The 21,593-nt window shown below is 36.9% G+C and overlaps 1 protein-coding gene across 4 annotated transcripts in view; it reads right to left on the bottom strand.

The window, feature by feature from the left end:
• Positions 1–21,593, bottom strand: part of EML5 (EMAP like 5) — a 102,589-nt gene that overhangs the window by 80,126 nt on the left and 870 nt on the right. For all 4 annotated transcript variants that reach the window (XM_030482932.1, XM_030482933.1, XM_030482934.1 and 1 more), the window contains exon 2: positions 2,199–2,358. In XM_030482932.1, the coding sequence (XP_030338792.1) occupies positions 2,199–2,358 (160 nt within the window). The remainder of the gene's footprint in view (positions 1–2,198; positions 2,359–21,593) is intronic.

Here is a 21,593-nt window from a genome sequence, read left to right as displayed (position 1 = left end):
AATTATATATAGCATACACGGCAAGCATCAGTCAGGAGATTTGCAAAAAGGAAGAATCTCACTGAAGTTAATGAAACTACATGGTTTTACTTTTAATTACATACAACTTGCAGAATTTAAGTATTTATTTCACAAGTTCAGGAAATACAAAGAAAAATATTTTCTTCAATCTTCTTGGAAACTAACAAAACATTCAAAAGCTTTAATAATCTTTTGCTTGATTCCTCAAAACAGCTGCACCAGGGAAGGTTTAGATTGGATATTAGGAAAAAATTTCTTCACGAAAAGGGTGGTCAGGTATTGGAACAGGCTGCCCAGGGAAGTGGTGGTATTGCCATCTCTGGAAGTGTTCAAAAACCACATAAATGAGGATCTTAGTGCATAGTTTAGTGGTGGATTTGGCAGTCCTGAGATAAAGGCTGGACTTGATGATTTAAACTTCCTTCCAACCTAGCTGATTCTATGTCTGAGTCTTTCCATGTCTATGTCTATTCCTTTCCAGATTTCTTGACACAGATCATTGACCATATTAGCCAACAGTCCACTTTTACTTTATCTGCTAACCAGTCAAAACGTTGTTTTTCCTATAGAAATTCTCAACAGAAAGACTAACAGTATTAAAGAGCTGCTAAAAAGAAACTTGGTGATTTTGAGTTTTGTTTTTAAAGAAAGTCTTTTTGTTCAGTTTATGAACATGAATTGTGCCATCTTAATTTTGATAAATGAAAGCTTTGCAAATCTTTAAGGACAAAGTTTTTTCACTGTTCAGCAGTTAATACCTACACACATTAAAGACAAATTTCATTTCAATTTCTACATAGATTATAAAACTGAGTTTGTAAAAAAGCAAAAGCAAACCCCAATCTTAAGCAAGTTTTTTCCCAAAGACAGAAACCTATTCTCAATAACATGATTTCTTTACTGTCTGAGAAGCTCCAAGATTACAAGAAGCAACTTAAATACAATTGTCATCCATGCTCCCAATTTACTAATGTCAACTTCAATTTTTCAGATACTGCAAAGTCCAACCTTTCTATTCCATCTTTGAAAATATTCTCAGAAGGAACATCAGTTTCAATTCCAGCTACGCTTCCAACCAGTTCAATTCCAGTCCTACTGCAGAATGAGAGGAGTAAATGCAAACTAGTTTTACATTTATTGCGTACCCATCACAAAAAAAAAAAAAAAACAATTTGGTGATGCCTTCCCAGACATAAGGCAATACAATGACTTCTCAAAAAGAGAGATTAAATTATGTTCTCTGTTCTCATAAGAACAAGAAAATCTTGTTACCAACCAGTAGACTTCCACAGTGCAGTACAGCTCAGAAAAGAGCAAAAAATAACCCAGCACGCTCACATGAGAACATACCATAAAGCTAGCTGAACTTCTCCCAGCACCAAGGAGACTGAAGGGTAACCTTGGTTTTAGGTAACACAGGTGCACCAATGAATCATCAGATTCCTCAAGACAATTAACAAAGGACAATAAATAAAGAATAAACGATGTCTTCCTGAGCTAGGCAGACCAGCTGGGGTGGGAAGGAGAGCATATCTGTGGCACAGCCCAACATGAAGCATAAAAAATGAACAAGTAATAGAACAAACAAAGAGTGCAATGGGCTTGACCTCACTTCAGTCCACATATTCCTTCCCAGTGACTGAAGATGACCAACGTTTGTGATAGTGATCATGTAGAGATCAGTAATAGGAACCACATTTTTCTTGTGATTCATCTATATATTGCATGTTTTTCTTGACTCTTAAGATCCAGGATATGTGACTCTGAACAACCAACCAAAATGCGGAGAGTCACCAACACACACAAAATGCATGCCAGAGAAGGGGATACTGCCTAGAGACAGGAGCCCAAGAGAAGTAGCATCACTCTGTGCGCAAGACACACCCCTGCACCACTAGCTCCGCTGTCTCCAGCCATTTAGTATAACCTTGAAGTGCGGCCCACAAACCACAAGGATCTCCCTACCACCTCATCTTCATTAAACACTCTTTTGAAGTTATACTTGCCAAAAACGAATATTTGTCATTAGTAATGCCGACCTTTTTTTCCTCAACTTGAGAATATGCAGATAAAACCTGAGTCAATACACATCCTTAAAACACCAAAAAGCTACTTAACGAGATTTGACAGATAAACAGCTTATTTGTTTAAAAAAAAAAAGAATATTAATTACGTACCTGACCATCTAAATCAAAAGCCAAGCAAGCTATACCATGTGTGTGAACATCTTTCAGAACAGATACAGTTTGCACAGTGTACGAGTCCCACACGCAGATATACGGTTCTTTTCCAACTTGACCTGTTGCCACCAACACACGTTCAGGATGCAAAGCAAGGCTGCCAGAGAAAAATATACAAAATATTTTTGAATGAAACTTTTACATTTGCCTAGATTTTTGTATTAATATTTCTCAGTAATAATGATTTTATAATATTTTCCCACTGATAGTAGATATTAACAAGTCCTTTTGTATCGCAAATTCCACAATAGCTGTAATAGTTGGTATTTAGCTACCTACAGATCTACCATCAATGGAGAGAGATAAGCATCTTCCGAACTACTTCATTCTACTTACCATTTGACATCCTTTTTATGAGAGGATTGAATAACCCTCTGGAGCTCTCTCTTGGCTGATCGTATAGCAAGCCAAAGCATGACTAGCTTAGACTAGATATTATGGCTAGACTTCAGATGTCTAAACTGAAGTGAGATGAGATTATCTTCAATGTCTTAATTTTAATATTGAACAATTGGGAATAATTGATTTTGACTAATAGTTAACTTTTCACATTTCTAATATTGCAGAGTCCTTTCTCACACTTCAGAGTCTTTTAAAGTCGACAGTGGATCATCACAACTGTTTCATCAAATCTGGGACCGAGCTAGAGAGCAGGCTAGTCAGCAAGACAGTTTTTTGTTTTGCTTATGCAAGCAAGCAGCAAGGGAGGACATGAGGTCTGAAGATTCAGATTTTATAACACAGAAAATTAAGAAAGAATATATTCTAATAGAAACCCAAACAAGCTACTTCATAACATTCTACACAGACTAGGTACAGCAGTCCAAAATGATGTAGAAGTTCCACATTAAGTCAGGGAGATAAAAATTTCAGAAGTTAGCTATTAAATTTGGCTAAAATATTTCCTCCCCTAACTAATAATAGGGTAATAATGATCTTGAGAGACTGGTGGACAGAACCACTAACAACATAAAGATCACTTGGAAAGGAGAAAGGTTGAGCACTTTGCAATGGTAAGATGACCTTACACCTGAACAGAGATTTTGGTTAATGAAATTCCAAGGGTGAAAACCAGGGGAGTCTATAAACAGAAGTGGCCTGGAGAAAGCTAACCAGGAAATCACCGGGGGGGTCGGAACCCTAACTAAAAAGATGTATACATTTTCTATATACAAAAAGAGTAAAAGTAAAGAGTAAAAGTCATACTACACTACATGATAAACTTTTGTATTTTTTCTATTGTACTGTAGCATTTCAATTGGTTGATACTGTTTGACAAATTCCACATGGACAACTCTGAGAGAAACCTTTAACTCCAAAGTTTCTACAAAAGGTAAAGAGCCTCTGGACCTTTCAACTTTTTATGGGAATTCCTCCTCTTTGCTACTCTGCATTATCCTCAGCACTGGGATCAAGCAACCAGCATACCCTCTTTGCTTCTCCAACTACAGCGTCATTTCTCTGGTTCTTCCCTTCCTTCTTTATTTGACACAGCAATTTTATAATTAAAAAAAAAAAAAAAAAAAATGCAGAAAGGAGCTGGCAGCAAAACTTATCATATTTCACTGCAACTCTGCCACCTTATCCTGACCAATACCTGCACATCTCCCAGAGCACACACAGGCAGGTGGTGTACGCATGGGGAAAAAGGAAAAGCATCTGGAGGAGGGGAAATCCTGCATTTGAGATGATCTAATTTTCACAATGGCACAATTCAAGTAAAGAAAGTAAGTGAAAAGAATACATGATGGGGGGAAAAAAAAAAAAAAAAGAGAGAGACTAAGAGAAAAAGTAGAAACACAGCAGTCTTATGACTGATTCATGATCTCTTCAATCCAGTACTGAGCTCTGCTATTAGTACATTGTGCAGTTTCAAGCAAGTGAAAACCACCCCATACTGCAGCTTTGAAAAAACACTCAGGCACCACCCAGGACACAGATACATGCAAAAGCACCCCCACACCACACCTTACAAAACACTTTCCAGCAACCAAAAATTACCTTAGCATGTTTTTAGCAAAAAAACCAGAACAAACACAATGCATCAGAGATGGAAGGCACTACCAATGGCCAGGAAAACATTGCCTTAGTCCAAGTGTGCCAACTAATTCCACTCAAAGAGCATTAGGTGAACATAGAGAATGTTTCCTCTCTTTCCAATTAATAAATGGAAAATAATAACTAATAGCAATGTCATAGTATTAATGCTTTCTATATCATGATATAAAATACTGGCTTAAACAACTGAGTTCAAATTCTGCCTTGAGATGGGGTAATGAACCACAAATTAAGATCCAAATCACAACAGACAACACTGTAGAACTACCAATGTCCTTCCACTTCAGTCTCTACAGTTAACTGCTAACAACCTTTCTAGATAGTCATTGAAAGTAGAAGAAAATTAATATACAATAAATACTTTAAAAGAGCAAGTTTCTTTTAAAAAAGCCAGTATGCAGGGATTTCAGGGTAACAGAACATCAGAACTACTGGCAGTGGCTGATGAAATACCTGAGAACACCTTCCCTCACCATTTCTTCCAGACCTAGGAGTAAAGGATGGGTTAAAGTATTGTACTTTAAGTACAAATACAAAGTGCAAGTATTTTATCCCACTGGCTATGAGGACAGATGGAAAAGGGAAGCCTGAACTGTGAATTATAAGATGATGCTTTTCTTTAATATTGAAGCCTTGGCTATCATTAAAGCCATGGGGTACGATACAGAATTCCAGGTCTGAAATGTTAAGTCCTGATCGAAACTCAAGGATTAGACTCCAGTTTTAAGCAACATGGAGACCCTTTGTAGTTCTTTCATTGGACTATGAGTGATTAAGCAATCCTGACAGGCGTAGCAATTAATACAAAAATACAGTATCTTGGTCTAACCTCTAGCATAAAAGCATTGGTAACACCTCACATATTCAGAAACTTTCATTATTGAAACAGTCCTGAGCAATGCATTATAAATAGCTTCTCAGTGCAGGAAGAAAAAAAGTAACTAGAATAGGTGCCCAGAAATGGATAACCATAAACATTTACTATACAGGGACTACACTGACTCACGGGCATGATGCAGTTAACAGGATCAAATAATGAGTGTGACTTGTATCTGGATACCCAAGGTAAGATCTCCAAGACACCTCTACAGAGGTGTTAATAGTGTATAACTACTGAAATGGTATTTGAAATAATTGCTTACTACCCATCCAGTCAGTCTCTGAGGACAGGCAGAAAACCACGAGTGTGGCTCAGCTCTTAAGACAGCTTCCAAATTTATTGATGTGGGCTCTGTGAACTTGAGTACACTGACACCCTCACACAGATTTTCTTGCATGTTTTCTCATAGGGAGAGGAAGGAGACTTCTTAATGGAACAAGAAGCTCTGCATTCAAGAGAACTTGAGTTGTTTACTGCCCTGCTGATGGAAGCTGGGATGACCCATCCAGATTAGACTGCTGAAACTGTGCTTGCATCTAGCCCACGCAGCTAGACAGTAAACTTGGGCTTCATTTCTTTCCTCTTCCTTGAAGGATGACTAAGCTGATGAATGAGGTAACACTTCTTGTTCAAAAAAGGAAACAAATATTCCTAATGAGACATGTTCTTCAGGGTTTCTTGCTTGCCTCCGGCCTTTCTGACCTGGGCTTTCAAGAACAGATGTTAAATCTAACATAGTCTCTCTAAAGAGGCAGATACGAAGAAAGATGTCCAAAAGGCAAATGTGACCATGAAACAAAGCAAGCAGGAATTTGGCTAAAAAACTGCTAAGTCAAATTAATTTTGAAATTGACTATAAAATTTGGTACTTCTGAGAAGAGGTCAGAAATAGAAAATTCAAAAAATCTGCCTGTCACTACTGCAACAACACCGAGTATCTGGACCTGTAGAGAACTGAGATTTCCACTGATATCTCTGACTGACAGGCCATTCCCTAGCTAGATATTCAAAGCAAGCTGAAATACAGTATTACAATTTTAACAGTATACTGAAAATGGATACGTTTCTCAATTTAGTGCATTCAAGCTCCTCTTTTATACCTCATACAGAAAAAGTTTTTTCTCCCTTTTAAGGCAGCATGTAAGCATTCCCACCATTTTGACCATAGGTACAATACCTATGTTAGATTAATGATATTCAATACTAATAGCAGCCTATGAAAAAAGTACAAAAACTGTCCATACTGTGTCTGTTTGGGATGAGACCAGAGACATGGATATGACCCTTCAGTTTGTGTGAGGTTTGTAGTGGCAGGGGATCCTGAAGGAGAAGAGTCTATAATAAACTACTTCATTATAAAAGAAATTAAGGTTTTTTTTCAATCCTTACTTGGTTTGTGCTAAGCACTAACAGGCAGTGATTAATACAGACAAGCTGCAGACAAGGATACAGTATTAAAGATGATGTTTCCTTAGCAACAATATTGGATGAAAATCCAAGAATATATTCATGTGACTTCTCCTGAGCTTCATGAAACTAGGGCACCAGTAAAAATGCACAAAAGAACACTGCAGTAAAATAACAGCATCTCAGATATCTATTGATTGTTACTTCCAAGTGTGAAATCAATTCTGTGAGTAAATACAAGGAAGTATTTCCATTGCATGTTTATAGACATTTTTATATAGTTGTGTATATTTTCTTATTTGCTGCCATTTATCTGTATTTCCCCAGAAAGAATGACGGGAGAAACTACAAGCCACTTCTGTCATATTATTTGTTAAAACAGAAAGAGCTGTAATCAGCAAACATCTCTCATCAAAGTTTAAACTGATCAAGTCAGAGCACACTTTCTTCCCGTAGACAAAATAAAGCAGTTCTCGTCATGGAGCATCACTACTGGGTCTGCCATGTAGTTAGTGTCCTAGCACTAATAATGTCAAATATAACTTTCTGAAGATTCCCAAATTGTACAAACATCCAGTGTCAGAGTGTCTGAACTGGAGACAGGGAGGGTGGACTAAAACTGTACATTGATTATTCCGAGCTGCAGTTTATCTCATTACAATTCCATATTCTCCCCTCTCGCATCTGACTATTTTTAGATTAACAAGAAACATTTATGAACTCCAAACAGAAGGAAAGAGTTGGAGAGTGAGTACAGTAATACTGATACAAATTTGCCAACTCATCAAATATGACAACTGAGGAAGAATATTTTGGGAACTATATGCCACTTTATGCAGATGCCATATTTGCCTTGCATAGTCATATCCTCCACTGAAGAGGAATGGATTGGCTTAGGCTTTCTAGTAAAAGAGTTACCATCTCTAGAAAAGAGATTAAAAATAAAGATATCCCCCTGCTTTTCAAATATGAATGCTTTTGCCAGTGCCAATAGGAAAACTTGTGTTTTGACTGGGGATGAGGGGGTACGTGTGCTGGGGTTTTTTTCCAAATTCTACATGATCTTGACACTTTCATCACTGAGTTTTCACTATCTCACTTTTTCTGAGGAAAGCTTCTTTTGTAACGTGCCCCTCGAAAAAGAAGGCAGCAACATTTCTTGCATTTTCCTAGCAAAAAATTCTTCTCACTGAAAAGTCAGAAATACCATATACTCCAAAATGATTTGGAAGTAAATTTGCTAAGACAGTGTCCTATTATCTGTTACTAGCTATTCATATGAAAGAAGCAATTCTGATTGCATTAATTCGTGGTACAATAACATGACATATTAAAGCCTGAAGGCAACCAAGGAATGGAATGCCACCTAAATAAGTATCCAACTTCCTTCTTTCCTCTTGAGACAATACAAGGACTTAAGACTTACTCTTTAAACCATTATTACATATAAACTGTCAAATGTAATCCACACACACGGGGGGGGGGGGGGGGGAGAGAAAAAAGAAAAGGGGGAATAAAGGGAAAAAAAGGAAAACAAATGGAAAAAGAAAAAAAGGAAAAAAAAAGAAAAGCAAAATCTGCAGAGAGCACAGGTACTGTAATCAGCTGTCGATAACTTAACTCTAGCTATTCAGCTCCTTTGGGTCACTACATTTGATCATAGAATCCTAGAATGGGTTGGGTTGGAAGAGACCTTAAAGATCATCTAGTTTCAACCCCCCCGCCATGGGCAGGGACATCTCACACTAGACCAGGTTGCTCAGAGGCCAGTCCAACCTGGTCTTGAACACTTCCAGGGATGGGGCATCCACAGCTTCTCTGGGCAACCTGTTCCGGTGTCTCACCACCTTCATAGTGAAGTTCTTCCTAAAGTCCAATCTAAATCTCCCCTCTTTCAGTTTAAAGCCCTTGTCCCATCACTATATGCATAAGGAGTGCAAGCTACACATACATGTGGGATTTTCTATCGGAGTACAACCCCTTCCCAGTCTTTCTCTGGTAGTGTCACTTTCCAAAAAACTTTGCTTATCCCCAAGGAGGCTTCAAAAGCCTCACCCACATCCTACCTTGGTGAGGGTGAAGGGGAAGGTCACCTTGTGCAGGTAGAACTGGGGCACACTCTGGAAGGTGACTGTGAACACGATGCCCAGGCAGCCTCTTCTGCTCTAAACCATCTTTGATTGGTAGTGAAAAACAGGTAATGAAATCACAGACCCAAAAGAGATCCCTTAACAAATCAGCAAGCACTATTAAATGATTTGGTTAGTAGCTGTCAGTCACAAAGTCAGAAACTAGTTCTTCACTCCTGAATACAACTAGTGAAAAGTATACAAACCTGCAAAATGATCATAGCTTAAAAAAACTGAGGCAGCCTAAAATTCAGTGGAAATACTGATTTTCCATTCTTACCAGTTTACAAGCTAAAAAACTACCTAATTAGCTTAAGTAAAGATCATCATGCTGTAGCCACTTAATTATCTGGACACCGACACAATGATGGCTATAAAATTAGAACTGATTTAATTTCAAGTAGAGTTTGCAATGAAATGCAGGCTAGAAAGGGAAACTGAGTGACAAAAATTCTTGTCACAGTTATAATCACTCTCATTTTTCTGTGCACAAAAACTTGTTGTACTCTTTCTTTGCTGAATTAGAAATACACAGAATAAATAATGTCAGGTCCAAGAAGCACTAGAAGATTTACTCCAAATCTTCTAGCCAGGAAAATTTTGAAAATTTCTTTCCAGAAGAAGGTTATTTTGGATGCTTTGGACCTCACAAGTTTAATTAAACTTGTTTGAGGTACAAAATTTTCTAGTTTCTTAATCTTTCACTATTATGGTAAAACCCTTCAAACAATCTTCTGTGAAGTCACTATTGTTTGCTTCTTCTCCATATGAGATTTACAACAGCTTTTAACTACTAGATTAATTTTCCTCCTATTATTTTTTAATTTATACTAGATCTTCTAAGATTACACAGAAAAAAATAACCAGAGATTGTGCAATTTTTTTTCATATTTCTGAACAAATATATTAAACAGCAATTCAGTCTTCTCTCCTATGGGATGTATTATGAAAAACTTAGCTAATACGTGAAAACTTCTCATCTGAATATTCAAGAGTGGAGTCACAGAATAATTAGTGACAACTTTTGAAAGGTTTTTCTTTTACACAGAAAGGTCACCCTGATAAAATTAGCAGTTGGCTTAAAATAACGAATGGTGGGAAGAAGGCAGTGGCAGAGCTGCTAGTGAAATAAGCTGAGATAAACACAATATTCTGTGATTCAATAGGCTGAGTTTCATTACAAACAAAGAAGGTTTAGAGCTGAAGAGGGCACTAAGACAACCTTCATGTTGCCAACACTGGAGACTGCAGATACTTTAGATTTCTTGCTGAGCTCTTGAAAACACCAGGCCTACAGGTGTTCTGCAGGTGTTAAGAGATATTTTTCTACAGAAAACGAAAACCAATAACTAACAACTTGTCTCAAATTTACCATCCCAGCATCTGATTTCATGTTCAGAAAGGCAAAACGAGCCAGGATAACACTTAAAGTTGGGACAACATCTGAACCATCATTTAGAAAAACTACAAAAATGTGATTGAGGCCACAGAACAGAAGCATACACATGAAAGCCTGTCTGCTAAAACAAACAAATACTCCGCACGTACCAGAACCATAAAAAAAAAAAACCCAGCAAAAACAAAATCAGGAAAGAAGCATGGGAAAATGCAAGAATACTAAAGGGACTCCAACATCAATGTGTATTTGGTAGGCAGTGAAAGCTGTCGGACATGTGGGCTCACAAAATTAATTACTAAAAACCACTAAAAAGGAGAAGATGGATAACGAACATTCACGGGCAACAATTTCAAGAAAATACAACACTTCTCTAAAATTTTGTTTATCTCAAGAATACTGATTCAGGTTACTATTCCCTATGAGCTAACGTAATGTATACTCATATGCTGTAGCCTGCAGAAGTTAAAATCACAACTATTTATAAATTCATTTATTACTGAATAATGTTCCAAAGGCTATTCATTTTTACGGTATTAATTTCTATGGTAGAAGAAACAACAATTAATAAAGCAGTAAGTGAGAATGGAACCTGGAACCAAAAATGTAAATGCCATTGAAGTGCAACCTCAATCTCAAAACCACAAAACCAAACATTTACCAGTTCCACAATCTTTCCTGTTATTTCTCCAAATACTCTGGAAGACTATCTAGCTTAAAAAATCATATTCACCACAATAAATCTTCAGGCAATTTCCAAACGCTGTCAGATGCCTTTTCTTGATCTAAGATAAAGCATCATTCACCTTGTTTGCTCTTGTAGAGGGATTATAAGCAGGGAACGAGGATTAACACAGTTCTGAAAGTCAGGAGAAGGTTTATGCAGTTGTCAGCTAACGAAAACATAGAATTAATCCACACATTCTACATGCATGCTGTCTTGATAAAATGAAGAATGACTACAATGCATGTTTTTAAGTGACTTCTACTCTGAAGTATGCTTCGGGTTTTTTCCCCCATTGTCAGTAGGTATAATGTTTGTATGCACCTATATCATGGTCTGACATTTTCAGGAACTTTATTATTAAAATAAATTACCCTATAATTCAGAAAATTTAAGGGTTACTGTTATTTTTATGTACGTAGGTGAAGATTTTCTGAAGGCAGGGTCCTGGTTCTGAGACTAAAGCATATGGTTATGATTCTTTTATTTCTACACACCTATCTTAAAACCTAGTAATTCTGTTTATATTTGGAAGGCATGAAGCAAAAAAATTCCCGTGAACTGGTGTACAGCACAGAAAAGGAGGCACTTCAATTCACAGCTCAAGACGAGTTACTATTCCCACTGTATGAATCCACTGCTTTTTAGCATAAGAACATCATTCTGATGCAAAACAATGCTAACCCACAGACAGACAATACCAAAATCGCTCCAAGAAAGGGAGACCCTAAAAATATTTCTCAAAGATGACCCCATGAGTATTTAAGCAATAAGAAGTTGGACATTACTGTTGATAAGAGTATTTGGTGGGTCAGGTTTTTGATAAATGAGAGGAAGTAACACATGTTTTTAAGGCAGAAGAATCAGACTGATCTGGGCATAGAGATACAGGTCTTGATCCATCCTGTCTGCAGGCCAAAGCAACAGGTGCCATAAAGAAAACTCCCATGAAAAAGTTTGGAAGATCAAGCAGTGACACAAAATTACAAAACTGTGAGAAATGGCTGTAAGGGTTGTTAACTGTATCTTCTGAAGTAATATCTGAATACCCAGGGCTTTCATAGAAGGCTAAGCATCAGGCACCATCATACAGATCCTATTCGAAACAAAAGGAGTCTACCAGGAAGCCCTTCAGCAATAATGAGGATTCCCAGTTAAGGGAAAGTCTTTTTCAAGTAGGCCAAGGAAAATTATCCTGAAGAAGAGATATAAGATTTCTCTAGAGATTTAATAATATGGGTATCTTCTTGCAGCTAAGTAAAATAACAAGAAAAAAAAAACAAAAAAAAAAAAAAAAAAAAAAAAAAAAAAAACACCAAACCCAAACCCTGCTTTTCTAACAGAAATGGTCACACAAAGACATCTAGCTTTAAATGCAGTGTAGAAGTGGAATTCCTCACCTATCGACAAAATAATAGGTATGTCAGGATGGGGACTCCGAAGGACAGATTTTCTTTAAGTTCCCAGGCTGATGAAGATGTCTCCAGGAGTGATTCTGCTCAACTCAGATATCTGCTACTACTGAATATCAAAGTTTGTCCTCTTCCTTGGCAGACAATTTTTGCCATTTTCATCACCAAAATTGAAGCAGAAAGACAAAAACTTGAAATCAAAGTAAAGGTGGTCAACACCAAAAATGTTCCAGGGATTTCTTATCACACAATTCATGCAGTGGAAATGTTTGGGGTTTCTATCTTATGCAATATATAACAGATAGGTACCATAAACATGGCTTAAAAATTCAATCATATCTGTTGCTATCAAGAGTTAAGGCAATCTCGGCTGATTCTGACCTTTTTTATGCAAACCGAGCCCTGCATTTCCAAAGTCTATTACTACTGTAATAGCTACAGGAGCAATACAAATAATGACATCTCCTATCTCTTGAAGAAATTGAAGTCTTTTATAGCCACTGGAGTAATCAGAGCAATCTGCACCCTAATGCAAGTAATTTATATGTACCTATAACATTCTGTAAGGTGCTTAACCGATGCACATGGGGAAATCATACTACACCAAATGGCACTGACACCAGAATGGCACCTTGTAGAAAATCTTGACTATACATATTTTCCAAGAGAACAGTTAATAACATCTAGGTTGAACACTCCACTGAATTATTAAGATGCCCACATAAGTTCAAGGAATATTTTAACTTTATTTTTCTTTTTAAGTTATTTCAAGTGCTCAGTAACTTAGTCTAACACACAAAAGTACCAAAAGCAACATATTATTCCACATCAAATAAATATATGGTGAATAAACCAATTTCCTTGATAATACTATAAGAACATTATAATTGTAAGGGTATCTTAAGAAATCAAAATTTTAAACTGAGCATACGACTGACCCTCATTGGCCCAGATTAGACAGTTTTTCCATTTATGAGTCATAAATTATTTTTCTTTTAAAATCCTTGATGCTAACCAAAAGTGCTGTCCTAAATCACAAATGTAACTTTGTGATACAATAATATTTTGAAAACTAGGTAAACTACATTTTGAAGACCCTTGAGATATTATATAATGTAAAACTAAATTCTCTTGCATTTTAGCTTTATGTTACTGTCAGCTTAAACTTTAAAGTCTAAAAATTGTAGAGTACATAAAACCAGATATAACTTTTTATCATTTTTCTTGTTCAGGGGAGGTTTTACAATTATTTCAGGTTTTGTTTCAAGCAATGTATGCTTTTTAAAAAGCCTATGGTGCATGTGTTAATAATTACAGTAAAATCTAAACTCTTTTTTTATATATATCAGACAGATCTAGTATACTATGTTTTTCAATATAGAAGGGGGATAATCCAATTCTTAAATAATTAACTTTTAAACCTGAAGCTATGTTATGTTTTAACTGAAACTTTCTATTTTGTATTAATAAAAACCCAAACATCTGACTTCAGACAAACCCTTCAAAAAAATTATGTTATTCAAACACACTAAGCTCTTCCCTATCACAATCATAGTAACACTGTAAACACGATAATAATTTAACTTCATAATGCTGTTAAAAAAACAGCCAGGAACATAATCTATTTTCCTACCTCATCAAGAGGATGACTAACAAATTAAAATATCAGAGGAAAACATAGGTAAGCAGAAACATAATTGCTTTGACTGCAATTTGGAAAAGTGAAAAAAATTAGGGCAGACCTCAAAATCTCTGCAAAAAACCCTGTAAGTTTTTTGATGATCATACATTATTAAGCCTTTTGCTATATTTCCTGTTCTTCTCTGTTTGTCCTAGAGCCTTGTGTTGTCGCATTAAGTCTGAGGAAAAGTGCCAACTACCAAATCACAAGAAGCGTTTCCTACAGCACCAAGATGTTTTCTCATTTAAGTACTGACCTGATCTGACCCCACCTCCAAGTGCTGACAGAATCAGATCAGAAGGTGATGTGACTGCTGGCTATGAAAAGCATGATGCATGAAGGCAAGCACATAAGCCTGTAGCTCCTTGCTGTGTCGATCTACTTTAATCAACTTCTAGTATGTTTTAGACATTCGTTTCTGGTTGGATATTTTTGGTATTTCTATTTATGTAGTTTTAACTGGGAAAAATAAAGTTTTCAATGGTATGAAGGCATATTAAACAACAGGTGTGTTCTAACCCCATTTCAAAACTGAATCCAGGAAATATTTTATTCTGTAATATTCTTTAGTATTTAGTATTTAGAATACAAGTCAATTTAGACTTGTATTCTAAAATATTTACATTTTATCTAACTGAATCCAAGCAAGATATTTTTAAAAGATGACACACAAAGCCCTCAGTTAAAAAAATAAAAATTAAAAAAAAAAAAAAAAAAAAGCTTGTAATGAAGATTGGACAATAAATCCCTCAAAGAACATCTTCCAGCCTGGTACAACATGTGATCCAGAACAGCTTTAGAACTGTCCAGAAAACCTTGCTTTCCTCAGAGAAAAAGCAGATAATTCTCTCTCCCCTCTCCCTCTGATCTACGCAAGATATAAATGCAAATCTTCCCTCCAGACTTTTACACACTTGACAATTTGAGATCACTTAACATGAAAAACTGGACAGAGCTTAACTGGACCTTTGTCCTTATGAACCATGGCACAAAATGCCATGCCATTGTGCTGTAAGAAATGCCATAGACAGCCAAAAGATAGTTGAGCTAGAGGCTCTTAGGAGGACTGATCAGATTAATTATGACATAATTTAGGTCCTATTAAGTCATGAGTTCTTTAATGGAGGGAAATAAACTGGTTATGCCCTTAAAGATCACCTGGAGATGACAAAGTGATAGTAGATAGATTTATCCTCAGTATATACAAAACAGTCTTGGCACCATGTAAGCCTAAGTATAAGCTAAGGAGACTTGATTTTTTAAGTTACAAATCTAAACTTCCTGGGGGGAAAAAACAATAACAACAAACAAAACAAAAACAAAACCTACAACAACAACAACAAAAAAACCCCACAACAAACAAAAAACCAAAAAAAAAAACCAAAAAACCACAAAACAAAAAACCAAACAACCAGTCTCTCAAAATACTGTACTCAGGAAAGGAAAATGCCTTATTCAAAGAAGTACCTTAGCTTGGTGAATCGATCTTGTCAAGTGATTTGGGCTGCTGTAATAAACCTCTCAGAATGGTGCACATGATATGACTTCAGCATTACATTGCTTTCATCCTTTGAAGTTTTCCAAGTGTGAATGGAGAATGAACCCCATGTCATGTTTGAGCAGGGACACACTAGCACACATTCAAAGCCTGCTCCTCTTTGCAGAAAACAATTAACACTATTAGGTTTCACAGTAATTATTGCATAGCAAAAAAACCACAATCTATTCTCAGTGTCTAATTTTCTTAAAGAAAAAATAATTTCAGAAATATTTTCCTTCACTATAGATTTACATGAAATTACTTTATTTGAATTTGCATGTGAAAAGAAGATCATAACTGAATTTTTGAGGTCAGAATCCTGAAGCTTTGGAACTGAACTTCCAGTTCTGGAAGTCTCCACTCTTCAGCCTGGGGCTCCAAATTTGGTTTTTGGTTGGAAAGTCACTTGATCTGTCACTCAGTACCACTGAAAAAGAGCCTGGCTCCATCATCTTTATACTTTCTCTTCAGGTATTTACATATATTGGTAAGATCCCCTCTAAGCTTCCTCTTCTCTAGGCTAAATGGTGCCAGCTCTCTCAGCCTTTCCTCAGGAACTTGAACTATTTGATGAGGTCTTTCAGAACTAGGATGGATCTTAGGGTGTCAGTCTACTGGAGGAATAGAAAAGATGGAAATAATTCTCCTCTACATTCTTGTGAATGGGCTTGGCTCTTTTCTGAGAAAAGATACTTCTTTCATAAGGTTTTTCATGACACAGACCTAACGAAAAGTGAGGCAGAATGATACTGTGAGGTGGCAGAAATGCACAGCACCTTTACAGAAGTCGTCCAGCAGTTAGTCACACAAAGTCATAACAATGCATGGTTAACAAACAGAGAAGGACAAAAAGACCAGAGTCATCATTCAAAACTAGGATGTGACTATTCACTGCACTGCTAGAATTTCTGTTTGCAAACCACAGCTGACAGCCACACAGGAAGCCTAGACCCCAGACCTGCTCTTGGAGAACATTATCTAGCAGCAGTCAGACAGAGTGAGCAAGTGCAATTCTTAGATGCTGACAGTCAGACTAATGTTACGGGAGAAAAATTTCCTTCAAGCAGAGCTGGTATACAGCATTAACACCTGGGAGAAGACATGATTTTAGTAATTTTGATTTTCAGTAGAACCTCAGAAATATTGACACTAAAAAGAAATGGCTTATTTTGCCTTGGAATACAGGAGTAAAAATCACAGAATCTGACGCAAGACAACCTCTTGTAGATTGAGCCAAATTCTGAAATAAGACAACAACAGTCTTAAATAAAGTGCCCAGAAAGACCACAGTTCTGACTGAGCAGAGGTCTGGCTACTTCTTTTTGTTCCTTGGGAAATAAAGTCCAAGATGATTCCTACAGAGTTTGCAGCAAAAAAATAAGAAAAACTGTCTTGACAAAAGCTGTGATTTAGAAAAGTAAACTATTTTGCTGAAAACAGCCAAACTCTGTCTCTGAAAGAATACAGAGAAATGCTTTGTCATTCTTTTTACCTGTCTCGCATATGCTTCTGCTTTCTGCTAGCATGCAATTCACCCTTCTACAGTCTTGGATACAGAGGGGCACAAAGAGAAAAAGAACCAGATGTTTTTAACCAATCTGAAGGTAGAATTCTTTCTCCTCTGACTTTGTAGCAGGGGATCTGTTAGTTTCTGGTACTAGAACTCGTAATAGTAAAGAATTTTAATGTTTTCTGAATAACTTTTAAAGTTTTATCTGCCCTAAGAACAGAACTCTGCATGAGACCTAGGGCAGACGATGCATGATTTCTTTCTCCAAACTTAGAGACAAGAAAAAACACAGATTTCTAGACAAGTGGGGAAATGAACTTATTAGACACAGCCTATCATTGGTCTACAGCAGATAGAGATGGCATTATCAGCAGAAATTCAAGTGTTTTTCCTAGCAGATGCGCCAGCTACTACCTTTAACAACAATACCTAAACATAACACAAACATCTTAATCAAGCAGTCACTGTTTACTGGTGATAAAGTTGTAGGAAGAATATACAACAGCACTGTTACTTGCCAGCCAACTCACACAATGGATATTAAAAAAAATAGGAGAGGGTTAACAGCTCTTCCTCATTTGTCTCCCTTTGACAGCAGAACACAGTTCCTCTTCTTTCTTTGACCTGCATGGTTGTTTTGAGCCAGCATCGAGATAATGGTGCACAAGGACAGACTTACAAATGAGTGCTGAAGTTTGGACTGAATAACAGATGTCATGGAAAACAAAATATGCATTTTTGCCAAGTCTACTAAAGATCTCAAAAAGATGCACTGATTTGATCTTAGGTTGTGCTTTTGCATTTCAATAGCACCATCAATGACAGGTGAAAATTCTAATACTCTGAAGCTCACAAAAGACGACAACCACAAGGCTAGCATTAAGGGGAAAAATAAGAGGGGGAAAAAAAAAACCCAAACAAACAAACCCCCACCCCCAACCCCCCCCCCAAAAAAAAACAAAAAAAAAAACCAAACCAAAAAAAAAAACCAAAAAACCAACCAAAAATGGAAAAATGCATTAAAGGGAAAAATTATTCTAAAAGTCTACTTGGAGCATGTCAGCATAGAGCATAGTCCTGGTAACATCAAAGGCTTTTGCCAGCAGACAGCCATTTATAAAGGTGGATGAGTTCAGGGTTTCCAATTTTCCCACTTTCCATCAGAGAAAGTATATAAACACATTTTAGCTAGCCCAGACAAATAAGGAGCCTCAACATGAGCATCAGTTTCCCATATGACAAACTAATACTCTGAGGGAGTGTCTTCTGAAATCTTTATACAAATCAGGATTAAATATGAGCCCCCGAAGGTCTCTCAGACATGGGAAGGACAGCCTACATTAACTAACCCATGTTCCTCTAAAACACTAAAATTATGAATAGAGAGCAAAGGAAAGATCTAACCAGAACACACCAAGACACTGTTTCTTCCTCTTCTACCATAAAGTAAACTAATCTACACCTCACAAGCTAGTTTGGTGATTTATTAAATCCTACTGAACACACGGTTTATATCAGTAACTTTGCAGAAATAATTCACATATTCATTCAAAATTAGTATCTCCTACATACACACAGCCCAGGCTGGAGAGGGGATCTCATCTCCTGGAAAAAGAGTCGACACCCAAGTTATGCTGGTGGCAGTGGATAGAACTATCAAATCAAGTGACCTGAGGTTTCAGGTACAAGATTTTCCTCCTTCTTTACTCCTAAAAAACACAAGAAAAAACCTCAGTTATCAGCACTCCAAAAAGACGCAAATCTCCAAAGCACTTCTGCGTCTAAGTGACGTGTTCCACAAGTGTCAGCACACACCCAGGAGGACATCCATAGGAAAAATGTGAGGATGCACAAGAAATGGGAGATAAGATTGAAGACATGATACACTCTGTCCTCCAGAATACTGGGTTCGTTTCTGGAAAGTAATTCTCAGGAGAGATAACAAAAAAACAAAATATAAAAAACAAAAGCTCACCAGAAAGCAGAAGTCGTTTTAAAGACAGATGGGAGCTGAATGACTGAGATTGTTCAATTCAAAAACCAGACTACTAAAAGAGGCCCCAGGTGATCCTCTTCTATTTCAAAAACTTGTTTGATAGAACTGAGGGACAAAACGCTGAAAAAGAGCTCTCATTTTCAATACAGAGTTAACTGAGGCTGGGGGATTGAGAAGGGGTGCATGTGTGGAAACTGTGATTAAAATTAAGACTATACATTTATACTAGAAATAAATTATGTTTAAACATCTAATCATATAAAAAAACTTACAGAAGGTTTGTAGATTTTTGTTTAACAAAAGGAGGTAAAACTCCACAGCAGAGACAAACTAACTGCTAGTTCTAGAAAGACATTTTCTAAATGAAAATTAGCTGTCCATTAATCTAATACTGGTTTCTACTATTATAAAGAACTGGTCTCTGACTTAAAAATTGTAATTCCTTTCTTCCTGACTGATACTTAAAATTAGAATGTCATCCAAAGCATGCTAATGATATAAAAGTTCTCATAATGAAGAGTACTAATAATATCACCACGTAGCATGATATATACTGCTTAGTTTTTGTAGCTATGGAGCTGTGCTCATGGAAGTTCGATTCTTTAAATATGTCAGATTTTCAGACACAAGACCTGCTTTCACAAATGAGATCCCATACTTGTAAAAAGACTCTCGATCCTCCCTAGAACATCACAAATGGCTCAGCGTTCGGACAGTACTTGCAGAGCCTATTAAAACACAAAACATATGGGGTTTTTTGTTGCCCCCTTTTTTTTTTTTTTGCAGTACAGCAGCTGAGTTTGCTATCTTCAGAGAGAAAATTTAGTAACACCGATTACTGTATTATATAATCCCACTTTTGCACCTATTACTTCACCTTCCTACTATGACTGCTTTAAATATTGAGAACTAACATGCCTAGGTACCCAAGTTTAGCCAGGAAAAATATGGGATGATGATATTTAAATGGTACCATGTTGCTTTTAGAAAAAGCAGCTAGTAAAACACTGATCACTGCAAGTCTAATCTTACTATTAGAAATAGCCATGCTGCTTTTAAATCAAGCACTCTTCTTTAAGCATACTAACATTTCTGCATAGCCTTTGCATGTAAGAAGCATGCAAAATTCTAACTGAATAAATCTGTAATGCTTTAACACACTTAGAACTATATTCAAAGCAGGAGAAACTCCGGTATGCCAGGTCATGGTACCGTACAAATCAAAGTACATACTCATACAAATCAGATAAAGTCATTGTATCCTTTCTCTCTGGTTTGCTGACTTTTGACACATTGTTTGTTTTAGTACTATTCTGAACAATGAGTTCTATCACATTTTGGCCAAACGTAGCACATTGTAACAAAACTGAGAAGAGAGTGAGCAAAAAACTGTTACCACAGGAAAACATAAACAACTTCCCCAGTTGTAGCTCAAATCACGTTATTCTTGTACCATAACAAGTCCTTCTGAAATGAGAGGTGTCAGTCGGAAGCACTGATGAATGCATGGCATTAAACGTGTAATTACGCTATGGCAACTTTGGACCTTACATTAGAATTAATTGTGCTTCCTTAACACAATGAGAAGTTGCGGATTTGGACTTCCCGCAACACCTGACATTAGACATGGCAAGCACTTCTTAAGAAACACTTTTCCTGGATTAAACTGACAATTTTAAAGCATTAAATGATGTAAATAACAGTGATTCAAACTTCTGATTCAACAGCCCTAGTACAACAATCTATAATGGTACATTGTCTGCCCACCTTTTTCGTCACATTTTTAGCATGAAGGCAAAACGTACCATAGATATGATACTCTTCTAAGAGACATTCACAGCTATACTCCAGAAGTACTTAATTTTTTAAGAAGATTTAAATAAAGAAAAAAGTGAACATTATGACTAAGTTTTCTAGTGTGTCTAAGAGCTTAAATGAGAGACGTAGCACCTATTCTGCTCTCCACAGGTAATACCTGTTACTCATATGAGCAATGCATACCTTCTAACATATGTCTTGGAACACTAAGCATCATAGAAACAAATTTCGTGCTGAAAATTGCCTACCCAATTGTCTACTGCTAGCTCTTACCCCAAGAGGAAGAGCAAAAGGAATCAGAATTTAAAATCCATCCGCAATGACACCTACTGGAAGGGACAGGATTGATGACTCAGGCTCACATCTGCCCTTCATACCCCTCAAATTCTCTCACTGATCTCACACCACCACTAGGCTTATAAAAGCATCCTTAGACTGAAAATACATTTAAGAAATGTCACCAGCACATTTGTTCTGCAACATCAGTTTGTAATTATTTTTCTTATGAACTTCAGCACCTGCTAACATTCACTGCCAAATGAACTACTGAGCTACAGGAGAAGCTTCAATTTTGCAAGAAAGGCTGATCTTTTACGATCACCCTGAAAGTTGCGTGAGTTACAGGCAGGCCACTAGCTCCCCACGTAATCGTCGCCTCTTAAACGCGAGCCAAAGGTCTACCTGCTGCAGATTAACCTCCTCCGCAGCCCAAGCACTTCAGGGTACACACGAGATTACTCCTTCTCCTCCCGCCGGCCCTTTGACATTCAGGAGCGGCCGG

This window comes from Strigops habroptila, chromosome 4, assembly GCF_004027225.2.
Source record: "Strigops habroptila isolate Jane chromosome 4, bStrHab1.2.pri, whole genome shotgun sequence".
Taxonomy (NCBI): domain Eukaryota; kingdom Metazoa; phylum Chordata; class Aves; order Psittaciformes; family Psittacidae; genus Strigops; species Strigops habroptila.
Note: the sequence above shows the minus strand (reverse complement) of the source record. Positions and strands in the feature narration are given on the sequence as shown.